Source organism: Aquila chrysaetos, chromosome 24 (assembly GCF_900496995.4).
Source record: "Aquila chrysaetos chrysaetos chromosome 24, bAquChr1.4, whole genome shotgun sequence".
Lineage (NCBI taxonomy): Eukaryota > Metazoa > Chordata > Aves > Accipitriformes > Accipitridae > Aquila > Aquila chrysaetos.
In genome coordinates, this window is record NC_044027.1 from 8,069,156 (window position 1) to 8,088,784 (window position 19,629).

The 19,629-nt window shown below is 56.9% G+C and overlaps 1 protein-coding gene and 1 pseudogene across 1 annotated transcript in view; both read right to left on the reverse strand.

Annotated features, from left to right (window-relative positions):
• Positions 1-6,997, reverse strand: part of NPDC1 (neural proliferation, differentiation and control 1) — a 36,444-nt gene extending 29,447 nt beyond the window's left edge. Inside the window, 1 exon segment of the mRNA XM_030000826.2 lies at positions 6,835-6,997. Within this exon segment, the coding sequence (XP_029856686.1) occupies positions 6,835-6,928 (94 nt within the window). The 5' untranslated portion in view covers positions 6,929-6,997.
• A 4,324-nt stretch (positions 6,998-11,321) lies between these two features.
• On the reverse strand, positions 11,322-19,173 carry LOC115335316 (annotated as a pseudogene).
• Positions 19,174-19,629: the final 456 nt, after the last annotated feature.

Consider the following 19,629-nt stretch of genomic DNA (forward strand, 5'->3'; position numbering starts at 1 on the left):
GGGGTTTTACAGCTCTGCTCCAAGCACAGATCCACCTGAAGCCCTGAGCAGCCTCGAGGGAAGGATTCGGGTCCAGCTCTCTCCTCCTGGCAATGATCAGGCACCAACCGATCAGTGGGGCCGTGTCTGCCAGGGCGTCTGCCTGCCCAGTGAGCCATGGCAAAGTAGAGCCATGACCACCGGCGAGCTCTCCCTGCAGACCCATTGCTGCTGGCAGGGAGGTGGAAGAGGGCAGTCCACCTCCCCCCGCCAAGCACCCAAGGAGCTGCCAGGCCAAGGGCCAGCACGGCCACGCCAGCACAGCTCGGCCATCTGTGAGCAGCCACACGCTCCCGCATGCTCCCACTGCTGAGCTGCAAATAAAACCCTGGAGCAGCAGCTCCCCAGAAAAGCACCGCTGTGCCCACTGGGGCCAGATGCTCTTTGGCAAAGCCAAAGCCCTCCCACACCTCACCGCTGTCCCACACTGCCAGAGACATTTTCCAGCCTTTGGTAAAGATGCACCAGCACGATTTTGCTGATTAAACACCCTCAGGCAGCTCAGAAGCAGCAGTGGCAGCAGCAGCACAGGCAGCTTCGCTCGGGGTGGGGAGTCCATCCACCCTGCCCCCACCATCCAGCCTTAGCGCTCCCACCAGCCCATCACCCTGAAATGGGGGTTTGGGGACACAGCCACTTATCAGCAGGTGCCAGGGGCTATAGGGACCGACCTTTACGGCTTCCCAACGGCTCACAAGTGTGGCAGGCAGCCCGCATCCCCGCAGACATGCAAGGTGAGAGGTAGGCGGAAAAGCAGGGGCTGCCTGACCCCGCTCCGCTTGGGCTGTGCCCGCAGCTGCGCCTGCGCTGACTCAGCTGCCACTGGTGATAAAGACCTGTGGGACATCATGTCCTGCCAGGGCAGAGAGCCCAGAAACTGGGGGGGGCCCCCCATGAGCTGAGAAAATGGGGGGCCGCATCCCAGGGCTCCTGGAAAAGGGCTGCGGACGGTGCCAAAACAGCTGGACCCAGAGATTTCTTTTGGGTTTTATCCTCCGCAGGAGGCAGCCTGCTCAGGGAAACCTCCTCTCCAGCCAGGAAGTCAAGAATTATGGCCGCAGGATGGGTCGCGTTGCCAGCAGCTTACCGGGGCCGCCCCCTCTCCCGGCTTAGTGGGTGGCTGGGAAATAATCCCCAACAGATGTGAGACGATGAGCTCCCCGAGGCAGAGCTGCTCCTCCAGCACGCAAGAGCCACGGGTTCCCCAGGAGCGCTCCTCTGCAGACCCCCAGCTGAGCCCAGACAGCACCCATGGGTGCTATGGCTGCAAAGCAAGAGCAGCGGCTTCCCCACCTTTTGCCCTCCACCTCTGACACTGTCTCATTTCTATAGGAAGGGAACAGGGGTCAGGAGCCTGGGGGACCCCTGTGCCACAATGAGCCAGGGTCCCCGCCAGCATACCAGCTGACATGTCACCTCTAATGCCACCCACCTGAAGCGATGGGTCCCCCCCACCAAAGAGCAAACCTTCCTCCCGCAAAGGCCTTGCCCACCTCCATCTGTGCAGAAGAGACCCCAGCAACACACCATGGGGTGCACCGGTTAGGGCAGGCAGCTGCCAGATCGAGGTGCTCCGGGACAGGAAGAGGCAGGGACTGACTGGGACCTGCTCCGGCTGCGCTTCCTTCCTCCAATTCAAAGTGCACTCCAGGTACTTAATGGCCAGTTTTTTCCCGTTACAATTATTGTTAGCTCACAAAGCGGCTAATTACAGGCCTGCTGCCGCCATTCGGTGCTGTGGTCACCCCGTGGCAGCAGCAGTCGGTAAAGCCCAGGCAAGGCCATAGAGGTGGGGGACACAGAAGGGAGATGCCCCAGCACTGGCAGCAGCACTGGGGCCATGCCCTGGGGTTTTGGGGGGCAGCCACTCACCCATTGGGGACCAGACCCAGAGCTCCCTGTGGGGACGAAGCACCAGGGCACCGTGTTTATGGGATTAATGCAGGGATGGGACCAAGGGCAGCTCCTGTCCCCAGTGCCCAGGGACCCAGTGCCTTGCACGTAGGGTAAAGCCACCCTGTCACCCCTCCTGTCCCTGGCACCCCCATCACCCCATCAACCCTCTTGTCCCCAGCACCCCCCCATCAACCTTCCTGTTCCTAGTGCCCCTGTCATGCTATCACCCCTCCTGTCCCCATCACACCAGCAACCCCATGACCCTTCCTGCCCCCATTGTCCCTGCCACACTGTCAACCCTCCTGTCCCTGGCACACCCACTACCCCTGTCACCCCTTACTATCTCCAACATCCCTATCACCCCTCTAGTCTCTAGCACCATCAACTTCCCTGTCCCCAGTGCCCCTATCACAGTCACCCCTCCTGTCCCCAGCATCCGCATAACCCCTCCTGCTCCCAGCGCCCCCCCCCAAGCGTGTGGCAGAGCTAAGCTGATTACCTCCCTTAATACCCCCATGGCCCAGAAGAGCCATTTCAGGCAAATGTCCCAGACTCATCTTCCCCTTTGCGCTGCGGTAAGGACCCAGGTGCCCCTGGGGATCGAGGGGTCCCTGGGGAGGGGGGCGGTTCTGCAGGGCCATGGCAGCCCCAGGGAGGCCCCTCCGGGTAGCGCAGCCCCAGGGTCAGGCCAGCATCCCGCTCCAGACCCTCGAGACTGCCTGTGGACCCCAAACCCGTGCTCAGAGCTTCCAGGGAAACTGCGGATCCGAAAGGCCTGACCCTGCACAGAGTAACCGCAACATCTCCCAGGCTCCAGGACCACGGTCTCCCCACCCCGAGCCCCAGCTCTCCCCACACCGGCACCCACAAGGCACGGCTGGGGCGCACACATGTTTGTGGGTCCCCAGCAAGCTGCAGCGAAAGAAGAGGAGGGACTTTCACCGTGTCTCTTCCATAAACCATAAACTTTTCCTTGATGCTGACAATGTCAGGAATTGGGATCATGGAGATAGGGGGCCTCTTCCCAGCTGTTCCCCGTCCCCAGGCCTGCGGATGGAGCCCTGCCTAGGTCCCTGGTGCAGGTACTGGCCCACGGAGCCCTGTGGGATGCTCATGCACCACGTCCCCAGCTCCTCCCACACCTCGCCTACCCATGAGGGCTCATTTCTCACAGTGGAAGCCAGCCCAGCAAATGTAACCCCAGAGAACATGGGGGAAACATTATCTCCAAGAATAAAATCACACAGATAATTAAACTCAGGAGCAACATGCAGCTCTCAGGGAAGCAGCACCCCAGTTGCCATGCAGGAAACACGGTCTGCACCAGCGTGGCAGAGGACACCCTGACGTGCAGCCGCAGGGGGGTTCAAAGGGACAGTGTGGCTGCACGCTGCTGAGCAGGACCATCGCCCAGCATTGCCACCGCTACCACGGGGACTCAGATGACCTTCTCTGTGTCTCAGGAAAAAGCTGGGGCTAGAAATATCTGCTTTCTGCAGACCAACCCGTGTGATGTCGGGGGGCTCAGAGACCACCCCCTGCTCACCCACTGGGCAGAGCCCTGGGAAGCTCAGCAGGGCAACCAGTTCCTTGCAAGTGCCACGGGCGCAGCACCGGGCACCACTGTGATGCTCTCAAGAGCGGCTTGGAGTTGCCCCAGCTTCAGCATTCAGGATTATGGTCCCTGGGGACAGCTCGCTGCATCTCGACCCCACCGCAGCTCCCTCCCCAGCGCGGTGATTGCAAAGCAAGCAAATTTAAAGCCAAGAGATGGACAATCCCACTGCACGCTGAGCCGTGAGGACTTCACAGAGGATGGCTTCTGCCTTACCATGCCCAGCTCTGGATCTTGAGAAGTCCCTGCACCACTGGAGAGCTGGGGCAGCCGCTATCAGCACCAACATCCGTGCTCCCACCCGCATCCCTGAGGAGCGGCATGAGGAGGAAAGGCAGCGAGGAGCCAGCAGTTTACATGTGGCCAAATGGGTCACTTGGACTAGAAAGGACCACTCATTTTTTGCTGAACAGCTTCTCCAGGCATTTCTGATGCAAAGTGCTGGCTGTCGCAGCAGGGCCGGGGTTTTCAGACTTATTAAAAAAAAAAAGAGGTTCTTGCCCGTCATCCCACTTGGAAAATCTTTTTTTGTTTATAATAATAATAATAGATTAAATTTGGCAACCAAATTACTCAAGACGGGGTGAGAAGTCCAACTCTCACTAATGCTCCAGGAAATGCAGCCAGAAAACAGGCAAGGAAGCGTTTCTGCCTGCAGCTGGGTGCACTGGATAGACACATGGGGAAAAAACACAACCAAGGAGTACCAGCCAAAACTAAACCACCACTGCACCACCTCCAAAGCCAGCTGCTGCCCTTCCTCCAACTTGGATGAGGCCTTCAGCAAGATGAGGATGTCACTGTGCTACGTGCTGCTGCATCCCAGGAGATGGCATCTATTGCAGGGGCCTCTGGGTTGCAGCACCAGCAGATGAAGGTGGGGAGAAGGAGATGCCAGCCCCCATTTGAAGAAGCTTTGCTGAAGCCACAGAGGCAGAAGGATGTGGGTATGGTGGTCCAGGACCTTCTCCCCCATCTCTCTCCTTGTCAGGAGCCAGCTTCACCAGCTTCACCCTGGAGCAGGAGCTCTGGAGCAGCAGAGAAAGCTGAGCTCTGCCCCATCTGCCCAGGAAGGGAAATTATAGAATGGGAAGAATCTGCCAACGTTTCCCCTGCCTTGCTGCACTCAGGGAGGAAGGCTGCAGGGACAGGACAGTGACTCCTTTCCCTGCCCAGCATGCCAGGGATGCTCCTTCAGGCACCCCAGCCATCCCAGCCATCCCCAGAAGGAACCAGCCCAGAGCTCCCCACTGCCACGTGCCACACAAACCCAACCTCCTGGCAGTGGGATACTGCCGTCGGCACTTCTAGGCGGTATGACGATTACATGATTGCAAACAGCGCAAAGAAACCGTCCCCAGCTTTTGCTTGCAGGAAAGAGGTTGAGCCGGCCATCCCAAGCCCGCGTGTGCCAAGAGCATGCGATAACCCAGCTGCTGGAGCAGGCTGCTGCCGGCGGAGTGAGGCCCCTTGCGCTTTCCTTGTCTCCAGCAGCCCCCCGGGACTGGGAAGGGGAGGGGAAAGGGAAACTCTCCTACCACCCCCCTGCGACAGCCCACAGGCACAGCCACCCTCAGCAGTCCCTGGTGTGGTCCCTCCCCAGCAGCACTGGTCGGCCAGCTTATCCCACCCCAATCCCTTAAATTCAGAGGCAGCGGAGATTATGCTGGATGGCCGGCGCCTGCATCAGAGCCACCCGGATCTCCTTCCCCCCATCGCAGCCTGCATCACCGGCACCGCCAGCTGGGCCACCCTGCCCTCGACACGTGGGAAGCGGGAGAGCGCAGGAGCATCCCCACGTCCGCCTCCAGCACGGAAAGACCCGGATGTTTTGAACCGCTGGGAGATTTAAAAAAAATATTGCACCCTCTTGCCCTGCCTCAGAGCAGGCAGGAGCACGGTGAGGCTGCACCGTCCCTGGCTGATGGGAGGCTGCCTGCGCAGCGTCTGCCGAGCCAGAGCAGGGAGAACAATATTGGATCCGCAAACAATGCTGGGAGCGAGGAGGCACTCCCCGACTCCTGCAGCCAGTGAGGCGGAAAGCACCTGCCTGGAGACACGCTGTCCTGCAGGCAGGGACACCGCACCTCCCCGCCGGTGTGACCAGCTGGTGTGAGCAGAGGCGGGCAGCCCCCAGGTTTCCCCACAGGCAGGAATGCTCAGGGCTGGTTGGGGTTTTCGGAGTCATGGTGTTTATGCCCATCGCGGCCCCATGCACCCCAGCAGTGGGCACAGAGCAAGGGGACACAGCGCACGTCCAGTGCCAGACCCAGCAGGAGGGGAAATGCACTAATCTAGAGCCCAAAACTAAAAAAACAGACCAGAACCAAAACCTAAACCCCCAAAACAACCCTTAAGAAAACAGAAAGAAGGCCAAAAGCAGTGCTGCTGGGAGGGAAATGAAAGCCACGCATTTTTTCTGCCCTGGGAGAGAGGGGAAACGCCTCTGTCACTGATTCAGCCCTGTGGTGCGATACTGCTGCGGCTCCCCTCGAGGGAGCGAGGCCAGGCAGGTGAGCAAACAGGGCGCTGCCGGCCTGGGGCTCCATGAGATGGCTCGGTCACCACAGCAGCTTTATTTGAGATTTTTTTTTGTTTGTTTTGGTGTTTTTTAATTTTTTTCCCCAATAAAGGTGCTTTGTGAGGGCCACCGCGTAGGGCCGCTTTCACAAGTCCATGCTCTCTCCCCGCTCCAGGATCAGGCCGTATATCTGTGGGTACCTCCCGCCACCCCACACTGCTGCTGGGGACCAGTCCGGTGCCGATGCCACCCGCTGCCAGGGCTCCTGCCTGCAGCAGCGGGCAGGAGGATGATGGCACGGGCAGGAGGGCGATGGCACGGTGCTGCCCGTCCCCGGGGAGTGCAGAGGGGCCTGGCCAGGAGCCGGGTGGGGTGGGAGAAACCCCGTGGGGCTGCGGAGAGGGGAGCCCACGGGCCTTTTCCCACCTTGCTTTCAGGCCGTGGGGATACGTGGACCATGCTACCCGGGGGGAAAGGATGCTGAGCGGTTCCTAAGCCACGGCAGCTTCCCTGTGCCCCCCCCCGCCGCGGGACGCTGGGTGGGGTGGGCACAGGAGCAGCAGTGTAGGGAAGGACCCGCTGCCCCCTCCCAGGGGCCCGAGCACCCACGGAGGCTGAGCCCACGTAGGGGTGGGGATGGGGGGGGGCGAGGGACGGACAACCGCACCGGGCTCACCGTGAGAGGACCCACGCGGGTCCCTTGGGAAGGGGTCACAGACACGGGGCGGGGGGGCGGAGGGGAGCGACACGGAGACGCACTCACCGGCACGGGCGAGGCGCAGGCGGCAGGCCCCGAGGGCGGCGAGCAGCAGCAGCAACGCTCCGCGGCGGGCGGCAGCGCCCCGGACCGCCACCATCCTCCACCGACACGGGCGGGCGTGGGGGCCGGCGGCTGCGGGCGGTGGCGGGAGCGGCGGGAGGGGCGGGGCGCGGCGGCGGGCGGGGCCCGCCCCCCCCCACCCCCGCCGCCAGAGCCCGCCCCCCTCCCCGCCGGGCCCCGCCCCTCCTGCACCAATCGCGGCTGGGCCGCTGGAGCCTTCATCCCTGCCAGCATCCTAGCCGACCTCTCCACGGACCTCCCCTCCTCCATGGGGCTCGGGAGGGGGGGTGGATCCCTCAGAGGGGGACCGGGGGTGATGGCCACGTCCCCGCTGATGGCCAAATTGCGGGGTGGGGGGGGGGCTGTGGCGTTGGGTCCCTTTGTAGGCACCAAGGCCACCTAAACCGGGCTTATCCTGTCATCCTCCCCCCCCGAACCACCCTCCTTTCAACACGAGCGTTTTCCAAAACGCTGGCCTGGGGCAGCCGCTCTGAGCACTGGTTAGCTTGGTGGCATTGCTATTTTGTGTGGAGTCCTCTCTAGGTGCCAGGTGGGAGAGATGCCATCAAATCTCGAAACCAGAAATGCAGCCTGCATGCAGGGAGGTGAGGAGTGTGGGGCAGCAGAGATGCTGTTTCTGCCCAGCTCCAGGAGCAGAGGTCAGGGGAAACTGGTGGATGTTGGGATCCGGTTACTGCCCCAGTCCCGCAGGAATGGTATAAACTGGGGACGAGGGGCTGGAAAATCCCACGTGTGGGTTGTGTTGCTGCTGGGGCAATGCCCGGGCTGATGGCAGGAGCTGTCATGTCCCTGCCTGCCAGGCAGCTGCGTCACCTGCCTGCGAGCGCTGAGTTTGTCAGACCTCAGCTGCAGCCACCAGCCTTGGATAGAGCCGTGCATGGCCGAAACACCCCCTCCCTTCCTGGTCACAGCCACATCCCTGAGTCCCTGCAGGGTGAGCTCCCTTCCAAACCCTCCTCATGTACACTGGATTAGTCCCACCTCTGTAGAGTTTGTTTTCCAACCCTTGGGTCCTCCTCAGAGCACAAACATCCCAGCCAGCTGCAGGACAGTGGGTGCTCAGCAGAGATGTGCCTCCACAGCTGCCAGCTCCAGGGACGCCCCACAGACAGCCCAGTTACGCTGACCGCCATGCCCGGCAGCGATCCCAGGTTATCGTCCCCAGCGTCCCTGTGAGCTGCAGAGCAGCTCAGGGCTGTGCGAGCATTTCTCCCTGGAGTCAGGGGATGCCGAGGCAGGCAGCTTTGCAAAACCGAGGCATCCGATTTCCCACCCTGTGCTCCAGGCATGGACCTGAGACCTTGGCAAGAGCAAGACGACGTGATGTTCGACAGGACCCGCTGTCCGGGATCCCGCTGGCCAACATGTGCTGCCTTTTCAGTCCCTAATTCTTGGTGGAGGGATTCCCATGGCCAGTGCCCTGCCACGTGTCTGGGCTCAGCCCCAGCCAACGGTGCTCGTGGCAGGAGCCCCGTTAGAGCGTCAGTGGTGCCCTGGCAGGCTGTCAGCCTGCTCCGTGGCTTTCCAAGGTTTGCTGAGAGTGAGAAACTGGGGGTGCAGTGTGCCGGGGATGCTGGGCTGGGCTGGGCTTTGGCAAGGCCTGCCGCCTGCCCACGGCTTTCACTGACACCAAGGCTGTACAGGAAGGTACAGGCAAAGATGGGTGACAGAATGGAGTGGGGCCAGCCATGGGGACAATGCTCTTTGCAGCCTTGTCATCTGCCTCCAGCAGAATAGATATCTCTTAAGATTTTCTTTCTTCCTTAATTTCCTTGGTCTTTCGCTCCTGTCAGCTGTCCGGGATTTTACTTCCAAAGGAAAGACCTGCATTTTCTTTGCTCCCTGGTTTGCTGGAGCTCTGTACTCATTAATTGCTTCTCAATTTTAACATGCACCTCCGGGACCAGCAAGCGCACTAGGCAATGGTGCCAGGAGAACCAGGGCAAGTGCCCACACCAGGGCCAGTAACCACATCTTTAACCTGCTGCTTTTTGGTGTGCAGGAAGGTGGGGTTGGAGGGCTACTGGAATGGATACTGGGCCAAACCAAAGGGTTACTGGGACTAACTGGTCCCATTTATGCTGATACAAATCCTTAATAAACTCACTGATTTTAATACACTCTGAAAGAGCCAAACTTTTCTTCTGCCCTGCGTTGTCCCTGTTACCAGGTGACAGAGACGCCAACCTCAGCTGGTGGGCAAAGTCCTTGCTAGGTCCTGTCCTCACGTGTCACCGACCCAGCACCTCTGGCTGCACCCAGGGGACTGGTGCTCCCAGCCACGGGTGCCCTTGTGCAGCATGAGGGTGTCATCGCACTGCCAGAGCTTGGCACCTCCAGGGCACTGTCTGGCTGGGACCCCTCACCCACAAGGCTGGGGCAGGTCCCCAGGCACTGCAGGTGACCTGGCCCCACTGGGGCTGTGCACCCTCAATGGGGTGGTTGGTGCCCCTGCCCCACCATGGGCTCTCCAGAGCCCCATAGCTGCTGGGGGTTCCCCTCTTGGTGTCAGGGCCAGGTGCTGGCTCCTGGTGGGGGTGAGGACCACAGGGACCAGATCTGCAGCGGTGATGAGTTACATAGCTGACATGGCCCACAGATCCACAGCATGGCTGTGGCCAGGAGCAACCATAAGCCACCTGTGGCAAATGGCTGGGAACCAGCAACAGGCCTGTGCAGAGGCAAACCCAGCAAGTGCTGGGCCAGCCCAGGGGTGCTGGGGCCAGGGCAGCCCCGAGTGGGGGCACTTGGGCAAGCGGGTCTGCGGGCGAGGCGGGTGGGGATGGTGGTACAACTGCTTCCCTGTGTGCACATCAAGCCTGTGGCCACCCGGCTGGGTGGGACCAAATGGGAGGTAACTGGGGGGGCACTGGTGTGTGTCCAGGGGAGTCTGTAAGTCCTGGCAAGGCAGGGAGGAGACCCCTGCCCCATGCTGCCTACCTGGACAGGGGATGTCTGAGAGCCCTAAGCACCTCTGCAAGGGTCCCAGCACTCCCCAGCATCACACCCAGCCATGGGGCAGGCTCACCATCTCTCCATTTGGGAGCAAGTGGGTGGGGAGGCAGAGGAGGGGGCCATGGGAGCCAGCCCTGAGCGCAGTGGGGCTGCAGAGCAGGGAGCTGAGCTGGATCCTCCAGCACTGACTCACTGGGGGCGAGTGGGGCTGGCGATGAGGTGGGACCTGCTCTCCTGGGGGAGGCAGAGAGGGACCCACTGAAGCCATGCCATCACTACCCTTGGGGCTTGCAAGACCACACTGGATGAAAGCCTGAGTAACCTCAGCCTTGCTGTGGCAAGGGTTGGACTACAGACGTCCAAAGGTCCCTTACAGCCTGAGTTATCCTGGGATGCCCTGATCCCTTTCCCCTTCTCCAGAGCAGTGCTTGCTGCTTGCTGAGGCCATGTCTCCTGCTAATGCTGAGTTTCAGATCTTAAAATTTACTTGGTGAAAGGAAAAAAAGAAAAAAGTGGCTTTTCTGGTCTTTGTCTGGTGCTTGGCCTCAAGAATGGTGCTTGAGGCTGGAGGTTACTTGTGGGCTGCTTTTGGGCAGTTGTGCCCAGAGTCCCTGTGCCCAAGGCTCTGGCTGGGAGCGCAGGATGATGCTGGGAGCTTGTCCCAGCCCCAGGGTGGGAGAGCCAGAGCTCTGGCTCACCTACTCCAACGGTGGGGTGCACTCCTCTGCAAAGACAAAAAGGGATGAGGCCCATCTCCTGCTTCAGAGAGGAGCCTGAGGAGTAACGCGGCCCTGAGGAAAACTGCTCAACACCCACCCAGAGGGATGCACAGGCTAAAATCCCCTGTGGACCCCAGTTGGTAGCAATGTTCTTGCCTCACACCCCATGCATTGCCTGCAAGGGCTGAGCCTGCCCCAACTCAGTGCATCCCAGGGCCCTGTGGTCCCCGTGGTTCTCATGCAGCAGCCATGGGAAGGTGTCAAAATCACCCTCTGCCTCTCGCCACCTCTGTGCTCCATGTGAGAGCTGAGGGCAGGGATCCCCAGGCAAAGAGGACCCGGGGACAGGGGCTGCTGGTTGCTCTTACTGGCTTTGGGCAGCACGATCATCTGCTCCTTGGAAAGTCCCATCTGGTTCATGATGTCTGAATTTCTCTATCACACCCGGTTTTGCTTCAGTGTCTCTGCCTGCAGGGACAGAGATGTGGCTGCAGCCTGGCCACATGTCCCTAGACCTCTTCCTCCTCCCATGGGGGTAGCACCGGGAACACTTTGGGGGTCCCATGCAGATCTGCCAGAGCACCGAGACCCCTGACACCCCCAGACCAGCAGGACAAAGTGTCCGGCAGCTCCTGTCCTGCTGACAGGGACTTGCTGGAGGGTCAGCCCCCCACGGCCCTTGCCTCCCTGGGCATCACTGAGCTTTTTTGTGACACTTTTCTTCTGACACTTACTCTAGAGAGTCACCACTGAGATGGTCAGCCCCTGATATTGCTGGTCACTGAGGAGGATGGTGGGGCTGGTGTAGTCCATATTGACCAGGCCACAGCTGGTGAGATCTCTCCCTGCAGGAGAAAGTGGTGGGATGTTTTATATGTGGTTGGGGAGGGGATGAGCTCAGGGCATCACCTCCACCTGGGATGCAGGCTGACCCTCCCTGTGCCAGGGGGCTCCTGGTGCTCTGGCAGCTCCTGGAGCAGCTGTGCACATATTCTCACATACGTCCTGCCTGAGCCTTACCGTGTACCCCTCCTCTGCACCCCTTATGTCCAAACCCCTCCACCCTACAGACTCTGCACCCCTCCTTCACACCACCCACACCCAGCATCCCTCCCCTGCACACAGCATCCCCTACACTCCTCCCATACCCAGCACCCCTTCTCTGCACCCCTTGCACATCTCTTACCCCCTTCATCACCCCCTGTACACCCTGCACCTCCTGTGCACCCTGGATCGAGTCCCTGAAGTCCCTCTCTCTGCCTACCCACCGTCCTCCAGATCCTGGCTCCCCACCCATCCCCACCGCCTCCAGCTTGGCACAGTGTGGGACCTCCTCGCACACTAGCCTTGTCCCCAGGACCACCTGTGCCTGTCCCCAGCTGTGGGACACAGTCACTTCCAGTCCCCCCAACCAGGACGTCTCCCTCTCAGGGTGATCCCATGGACATGGGACCACCTGGGGCTGCAGCCCTCTAAAAGCCATTGGTTCTTACTGTGGTTGTGAGAAGCATCACTTCTTCACTCCAGACCATTGTCAGGGCTCCTAAGCCCTGAAGAGCCTAAAGAAAGTTGTTTATTTATTCTTGGGAACAAAGTATGCTTTTAACAGCCCAAATCTGCAAGCTTCAGGATCTTACTCCTCCATGGAGGCCTGCTGGGACTAAATTGCGCCAAGAGAGAGGCTGAGGTCCCCCAGCATTGCATCTGACATGCTGGAGGTTAGAGCTCTCTGCGGATGCTCCTGGACAACCTCTCTTTTGGTTAACTCAGCATGGACCCTCACTGATGACCGGGTGTGCAGGTAGACCAGCACGTGCTCACAGCCTCTCCCTGTGACCTGGCCCTGTTGTGCCACACAGCAAAGGGACCTTTCTGCCCCAGATGGTGTCACCTGCAAATCCTGACTCCAGCATGATTCACAGAGAGAGGCGGAGAGCCGGGAGGGTGCACGGGGCTGGGCTCTGGGACAGGCATCCCTGCGCCTGGGTGGAGATGTTAATGGGGCAGCACAGTTATCTGAAGGGCCTGGTATGGGGAGCCCAGGGAGCATGGCATGGAAATCCCTAGCTCTCCATGATACACTTTGTGGTAGTACATGAAACTGCCACCTACAAAGTGGGGAATAGCCCACACTGATGTTCGTGCTCTGGAGGGGTCCTGTTCCAGGCATGGCTTAAGCCCTGCTGCTGGGTCAGGTCCCATCTCCTCCCTCACGGTCCCCTGGTACTTACAGGAATTTGTGTATTGGCCAGGTCAATCAGTTTTTTTTTTTTAAGACCATCGTCCTCTGCTCACATCCTGCAGGCTGGAGAGCAAATAAAGAGCATTGGACTCCAGCTAATGGCATACAAACCCCTCAGCTTTCCTAGTGGGCCTCCTCAAAAAGCAGCTTGAGAGGTCATTTGGTTGCTCCAGCCCAAATACCTTCTGCGAGAGGCATGAAGCTGCACTTGGAACTTGAGCTCAGGCAGTTCCAGTTAGAGACAAAGAATAATTAGCAATGTCAGGGGTGGTTGGGAGGAAGCTGTCAAGGGAATGCTAAAATTTCCATCTCTCATCATCTTCTAAACAAGACTGGACACCTTTCTAGGAGGAACAGGGTCATCACACAATTAATTGGGCTGAATGCAGAGGTAATGGGTGGGATCCGCTAGCCAGTGCTAGACGAAAGAACAAACTAATTTTCATTTCTCATCAGGTCTTTAAAGCATGTGAAGCCACATCAGTCATTTCCACTGGGAAGAAGCTCGGTTGATTTTGGCCTCTCTTCTCAGACATGCTCCCAGAATGGGATTGAAGAGAGTCCTGCACTGGTAAAGGTAGATTAAATACGAAGATGTTTCTGTCTAATTTCTGTGATTTAGTGATGCTTCTCCAGTCCCCGATGCTGCCCACTTGAAGGTGGTTTACAAACACCCAGGGATGAATTAATTCTCTGACTCCACCTGAAACCCAAAAGAACAAACCGCCCCCATGGGCCAAAGGGGTTCCTGGCACAGTCCCTTGCTCCATTTTTGCCAAACTCGGTTGTATCTCAAGTCCAAATCGGCAGCAGGAGCAGCTGTTGGACATCTGCTTGGGCGCAGAGCTCTGACACAGCAGCCCCTCTGGTCTCACCTCCTGAAGTCTCCAGCCACATGGCAGGTGCTCCCATGTCCACTGTATTTTTCGACAGCTGGTTGGTCACTTCCAGGTTGGAGGCCAGATAACAGCTCCTGACAGCTCTGCTCCGTGCACACAATCAGCACCTGTGTGTCACCAGGATGGGAAGCAACCACCCCCCCAGGGACCCGTGTAGTTCTTTCTGTTTTATGAAGAACTCAAGAGCTAACCAAGGTAAAGAGGGAGAAGGAGAGGAGACATGGGTGAAAGCCACAGCAAATGAGAAGATTTTAATTCCCAGGAATTAAAGTTTTGATGATTATTTCACCATCATGGTGAAATATGGTGCTCACAGACACCTTCTCATATTTCTTGAGGTCTTCGATAGAGCTGGAGTGGGAAGCTATGGCGATGGTGTGCCACTTCCCTGCAAGCTAGAGAGCATGGCTGTGCAGTGATTAATACAGCAAGCAATGAGAGATTCAGGGATAGAGCAGGAATCCCCCACTTCCTCTTCCCAGGCCACTGACAGGGTGGATGAGCATCTCTTTTGCCAGCCACAACTGCAGTCTGCCATAAAGAGTTAACCCAATGCAAGCTCCACTTGGCCAAACCCAGGTATGCTGTGACCCTCACTATCCCGCTGACTGCCCCACTAAGGCATTCAAGCACCTAAATGTCATGCTGGTGAATGCCAGGAAGCCTGAGGGACTTTGACTTCCAGCAGGAACAGGGGTCCTTGTGAAAACAGGCAGGTGGGTTTTGTCTGACCTCTGCTCCCTCAGGGAGACCGTGTCCAAGCAAGGCATCTTCCCTGTCCTCCACCACTGGAAAACACCCTCCAGTGGCATTACCTTCTCTCCATCACAATATTCTTTCAGAGGGATTTTTGCTCAGGCCTGAAGCATCAACAGAAGTATCGACTCCTGGAGGAAGAAAATGACCTTCATCTTCAGCACACCTGTGAGAAAGACAAGCTCTGCAGGCAGCTCAGATCTTTCATCCCTGTGCACGAATCCTCAGAGACAGCGGAGCAAACCCTCCCTCGTCCCCTGTCTGTGTGATGGGCAGTGCCAAGATAACATGGTGTCATGGATTAACCCCAGCCAGCAACTAAGCACCATGCAGCCGCTCACTCACTTCCCCCCACCCAGTGGGATGGGGGAGACAATCGGAAGGAAAAAGGTAAAACTCGTGGGTAGAGATAAGAACGGTTTAATAGAATAGAAAGGAAGAAACTAATAATGATAATAATAACAATAAAATGACAATACTAATAAAAGGATTGGAATATACAGAACAAGTGATGCACAATGCAATTGCTCACCACTTGCCAGCCGATGCCCAGTTAGTTCCTGAGCAGCGATCCCCCCAGGCCAACTCCCTCCCCCCAGTTTATATACTGGGCATGATACCACATGGTATGGAATACCCCTTTGGCCAGTTTGGGTCAGCTGCCCTGGCTGTGTCCTGTGCCAACTTCTTGTGCCCCTCCAGCTTTCTCGCTGGCTGGGCATGAGAAGGTGAAAAATCCTTGACTTATTCCAAACACTACTCAGTGACAACTGAAAACATCAGTGTGTTATCAACATTCTTCTTATACTAAATCCAAAACATAACACTATACCGGCTGCTAGAAAGAAAATAACTCTATCCCAGCCCAGACCAGGACACATGGTTAGCTGGGTTTCTCCCTGCCTGCAGCCAAACGGTGTGTTCCTACCGAGGTCTGAGACAGAGCCATCCCCTCAGGTCCTCTGAGAGGGCAGGGAGAAGGGGGTGAGAAATTCTTTGTCAGCTTCAGTCCCACCAATGGTTTCCATGGGTTCAAAGCAAGAGGCTCCAGAGTGATGGAGAACGCCAAATGAGCTCCTCGGCACCCTGGGGTGCATCCCACCTGGTCCCAGGATATGGCCCATCTGGTTAAGTGATCCTCATTTCATCCCTAGATCATCCTTTGCTGTGGGTAAAGCTTCACTCCCCCAGACTTTTTTGCTCAGATGTGGTGGTGTAGAGCAGTGCTCTCCAAACTTTGCACACCCTTATCAGTGAAAAACTTTTGAGCAGACACCCGCAATATATGTATATTTATTCATAAATAATATACATGCATGTTATAAAACATACACAGTAATTGACATTTTAAAAGGACAAGATAAAGATTAAATAAACACTAGTTTTAAAATATTATTTTATTTATTAATGGTACCAAAAATACTTTCTTCCTGCACCCAATAGATTGTCTTGCGTACCCCCTGGGGCAGAGAAAGCAGGGATCTCCCCTGACAGATAAGTCTGATAAAAGGGATATACGTTTCTTTTATCCCTAGTGATGCTGCTGGAATTTACAGCAAGCTCTGTTGGTTCATATTGTGGTGTGGTCTCACCCGTCGGTGTTGTGAGTTGATGAAGGCTGACCGTGGAGCACACTCAGGACTTGTGGTGCCTGACCCTTCCCTGCCACAAGGGTTCTCCATCCTCTTTCCCTGCCTGGCACCTCCAGAGGTGCATACCTGGCCAAATACTAACGTAGCTACAACTGGCAGGAGCAGTCATGAAATTACAGGTTTCCCTGTCAGTAGGGAGAGCAGAGGGGTGGCAGATAGCTCTGGCTCACCCTGCCCTGGGGACTGTGAGTGGGAAGGAATGTGAAATTCCTGTTTTATTTCCAAAGAATCTGCCGATTTTGTAGATGTCCTAAAAACTGGGCTCCCCAACTGGCCCTGCCTTGTCCATGTGCTCTGGGAGGACGTGTTGCATCCTCACCTGAGTGGGATAAGACATGTTGGGTTCTTACTGGGAAATCCTTGGCTCCATCAGGGACAGGGCTGTTTCCAATCACAGGAAACCAGTTCCCTTAATTTCTGCTAAGTAGGAGTCTTACAGAGTCTTACTTGTAAAGAAATCCCAGCCCAGCATTCAGCCGAGGTCCGAGGAGCATGTGTTTCGCTATGCCTGTAGGTGTATCTTCCTGCACGCACTGAGCAGTGGTCACAGCATCCTTTCACACTCCTTTATTTATGACCACCAGGTAACATCTTCCTGGCTCTGTGTGCTGCTGAGAGCCCCTGAACCCTTCCTGAAGGTATGTCATGAACCAGATTAATCTGCACTCCCACCCACACTCCTGCCTTATCGCCACCATTTTGCATGTGGAAGCAGCTCTCCGTTCCCAGGATTAACTATGACTCCTGAAACTACAAAGATCAATCCCCCGACCATGGTTTTTCTACTTATACATATTTTATTGCATTAAGGGAAAGACATCCGGCTCTGCAGTGTCTGCAAGTCCAGCCCAGACAAGATTATCCACCACTTAACTGGAGATGCAAACAGCCAAGCATTACTGCTGTGCTTTGCATGGTGTTTCACCTCAGAAATGGCTCTGCTTAGGACTAAAAGCTCTTTCCAGAAAGCCTGACAAAGCCCTGGTGTAGATAAATGATTAAAAAAAATAAGGCTTACCAAGGGCACTGTCACATCAAAGGCAGCCTGTGGACAACCAGTACAGCTTCTCTACCTGGGCAATACCTATTTCTTAGGGAAAAAGTTCCCAGAATTACTTATTGGGAGAACTCCCGTGGCCAAGTGTCCTGGGTTCAGCTGGGATAGAGTTAATTTTTACAGGAACCTGGGAGGTGGGGGGGCATAGCCAGGGCAGCTGACCTGAACTAGCCGAGGAGCTATTCCATACCATGTGACATCATGCCCAGTATATATATGGGGAGTGGGCCGGGGGGAGGGCTCTCCTGCTCTCGACTTTCGGTGGGGGAAGTGGCGGAGCGTCGGGTCCCGGGTGGTGAGCAGTTACACTGTGCATCACTTTTTTTTTTGTATACTCTTTCATTAGTACCGTTGTTGTTATTGTAACTTTTTTTGCGTTGTCCCAGTAAACTGCCCTTATCTCAACCCTCGAGGTTCCAGGGTTTTTTTTTTTCTCTTTTCTCTCCTCCGTCTCCCCCCTATCCCACCGGAGGGGGGCGGGAGGAGTGAGCGAGCGGCTGCGTGGTCCTTTGTTACCGGCTGGGCTGAAACCACGACACCAAGCAATCAGCAATTTTACAAAATAGCCTCCTAGTCTATTCAGGTCTCCAGAGAACATTGCGTGCCATCCTTCTACCACCGGTCCGAGAGGGTGAAGACCTCTGCAGTGCTCCACACGGGAAGGATGGTACCAGGCTCCTGGGATGGGATGAGACACAGCTCACGTGCCCGGGGTCGTACTTGCATGAGTTGGGCTTTCTGAAGCTGGCAGTGCAAGTTCAAGCCAGCTGTGCTAGGGGCTTTCAGACTTTGTGCGGGACAATGCTGTGAATTAGGTACCCAGCCCCGGGGTCCCCACTGGGCAATAATGGGTCTGAGCATAGGATGCGTTGGTGAGGCAGAGCTAGGAGCTGCTGTTGTGCCCCCACCAGCACCACAAGGCACTGCCCGACCAGGAGTCCCAGACCCATTCATGTGTGTTGGGTCACCGAGAGCTGCATCCCTGCAGTGGGGAGGGTGGGGATCGCTCAGCATCATGCCTGCAACCTTGGTGGACATCTGTAACACCTCCCTGTGCAGGGCTTTCCTGATGGCCCCTTTGACCTCACTGTTTCTCAAACTGTAGATGATGGGGTTGAGCATGGGGGTCACAACGGCGTACAGCAGGGCGAGGACCTCGTCAGTCTCCTTGGAGCCACTGGAGTGAGGCACCAGGTACGCAATGGCCCCAGTGCCAAAGAACAGGGTCACCACGGTCAGGTGGGAGGTGCAGGTGGCAAAGGCCCTTTGTGTCCCTGCTCCCTTCTGGAGGACAGCCCTGATGATGTGAACGTACGACACAAGTAAAGAGGAAAGAGCCCATTGCAATAGTCCCAGCCAAAGCATACAAGGCAGCCTTGTTGAGGAGAGCATTAGGGCTGCAGGACGCCTTCAGCAAGAAGGGTATCTCACAGAACAAGTGGTCGATCATGTCAGCCCCGCAGAAGGGCAAGCAGGCTGTGAGGAAGGCCTGTATCAGAGAGGAGAAGGAGCCGCTCAGCCACGAAATGGCCACTAAGCAGTGGCACATCTTCTTGCTCATGAGCGTTGGGTAGTGGAGGGGGTGGCAGATGGCCAGGTACCGATCATAGGCCATGGCAGCCAGGAGTATGCACTCAGAGCCCCCAAAGCAAAGGAAGAAGTAGATCTGCGTAATGCAGCCCACAAAGGAGATGGTCTTCTGTGGTGAGAGGGAGTCTCCAAGGATCTTAGGGAGGGTGACAGAGGAGTAGCAGATGTCCAGGAAGGAGAGGTGGCCCAGGAAGAAATACATAGGGGAGTGCAGGTGGGCATCCAGCCAGACGAGGGTCATGATGAGCAGGTTCCCCAGCACCGTCACCAGGTAAATGAGTGAGAAGCACAGGCAGAGGGTCACCTGTGCTCTGTAGGTACTGGAAAATCCCAAGAGAAGGAACATGGTGGGGCTGCTGAGATTTCCCTGCTGCAGGGATTTGGGGCTCATCTACAGGGAGAGCTGGAGGAGATAAGGACAGGTAGAAGGAGGGTGAGCACTCACCCCTGCCGTGGTACATCACCAGCCCTCCACTCTGCTGCGTGGTGGGCTGAAGCCGTGCCACTGCCCTGGCATTCCTCACACCTCGCTCCAGCGACTCGGGACATACACACATCTGTGGGGGCAGGTGGTGGGTCTCAGTCCATGGGGTTTCAATCCTCAAGGCAACCCCCAACTCTTTGTCACCTGAAGGAGACACCAGAGAAAGCTGGGACCTCACCACTGTGGTCAGTATGGATCCCAGGGACTGCTAAATGAGAGCGGACGAGAGCAGCTCCTCTTTCCCCTCCGGGTTTCCTGGGCTGCAACTGGAGATTGATCTAAAGATCCCACAAAACGTGACAGGTTCTGCCTGAAGAGCTGCTGCCCTTCATGGGAGCAAATTGTGTTTACACCATTAGTGAA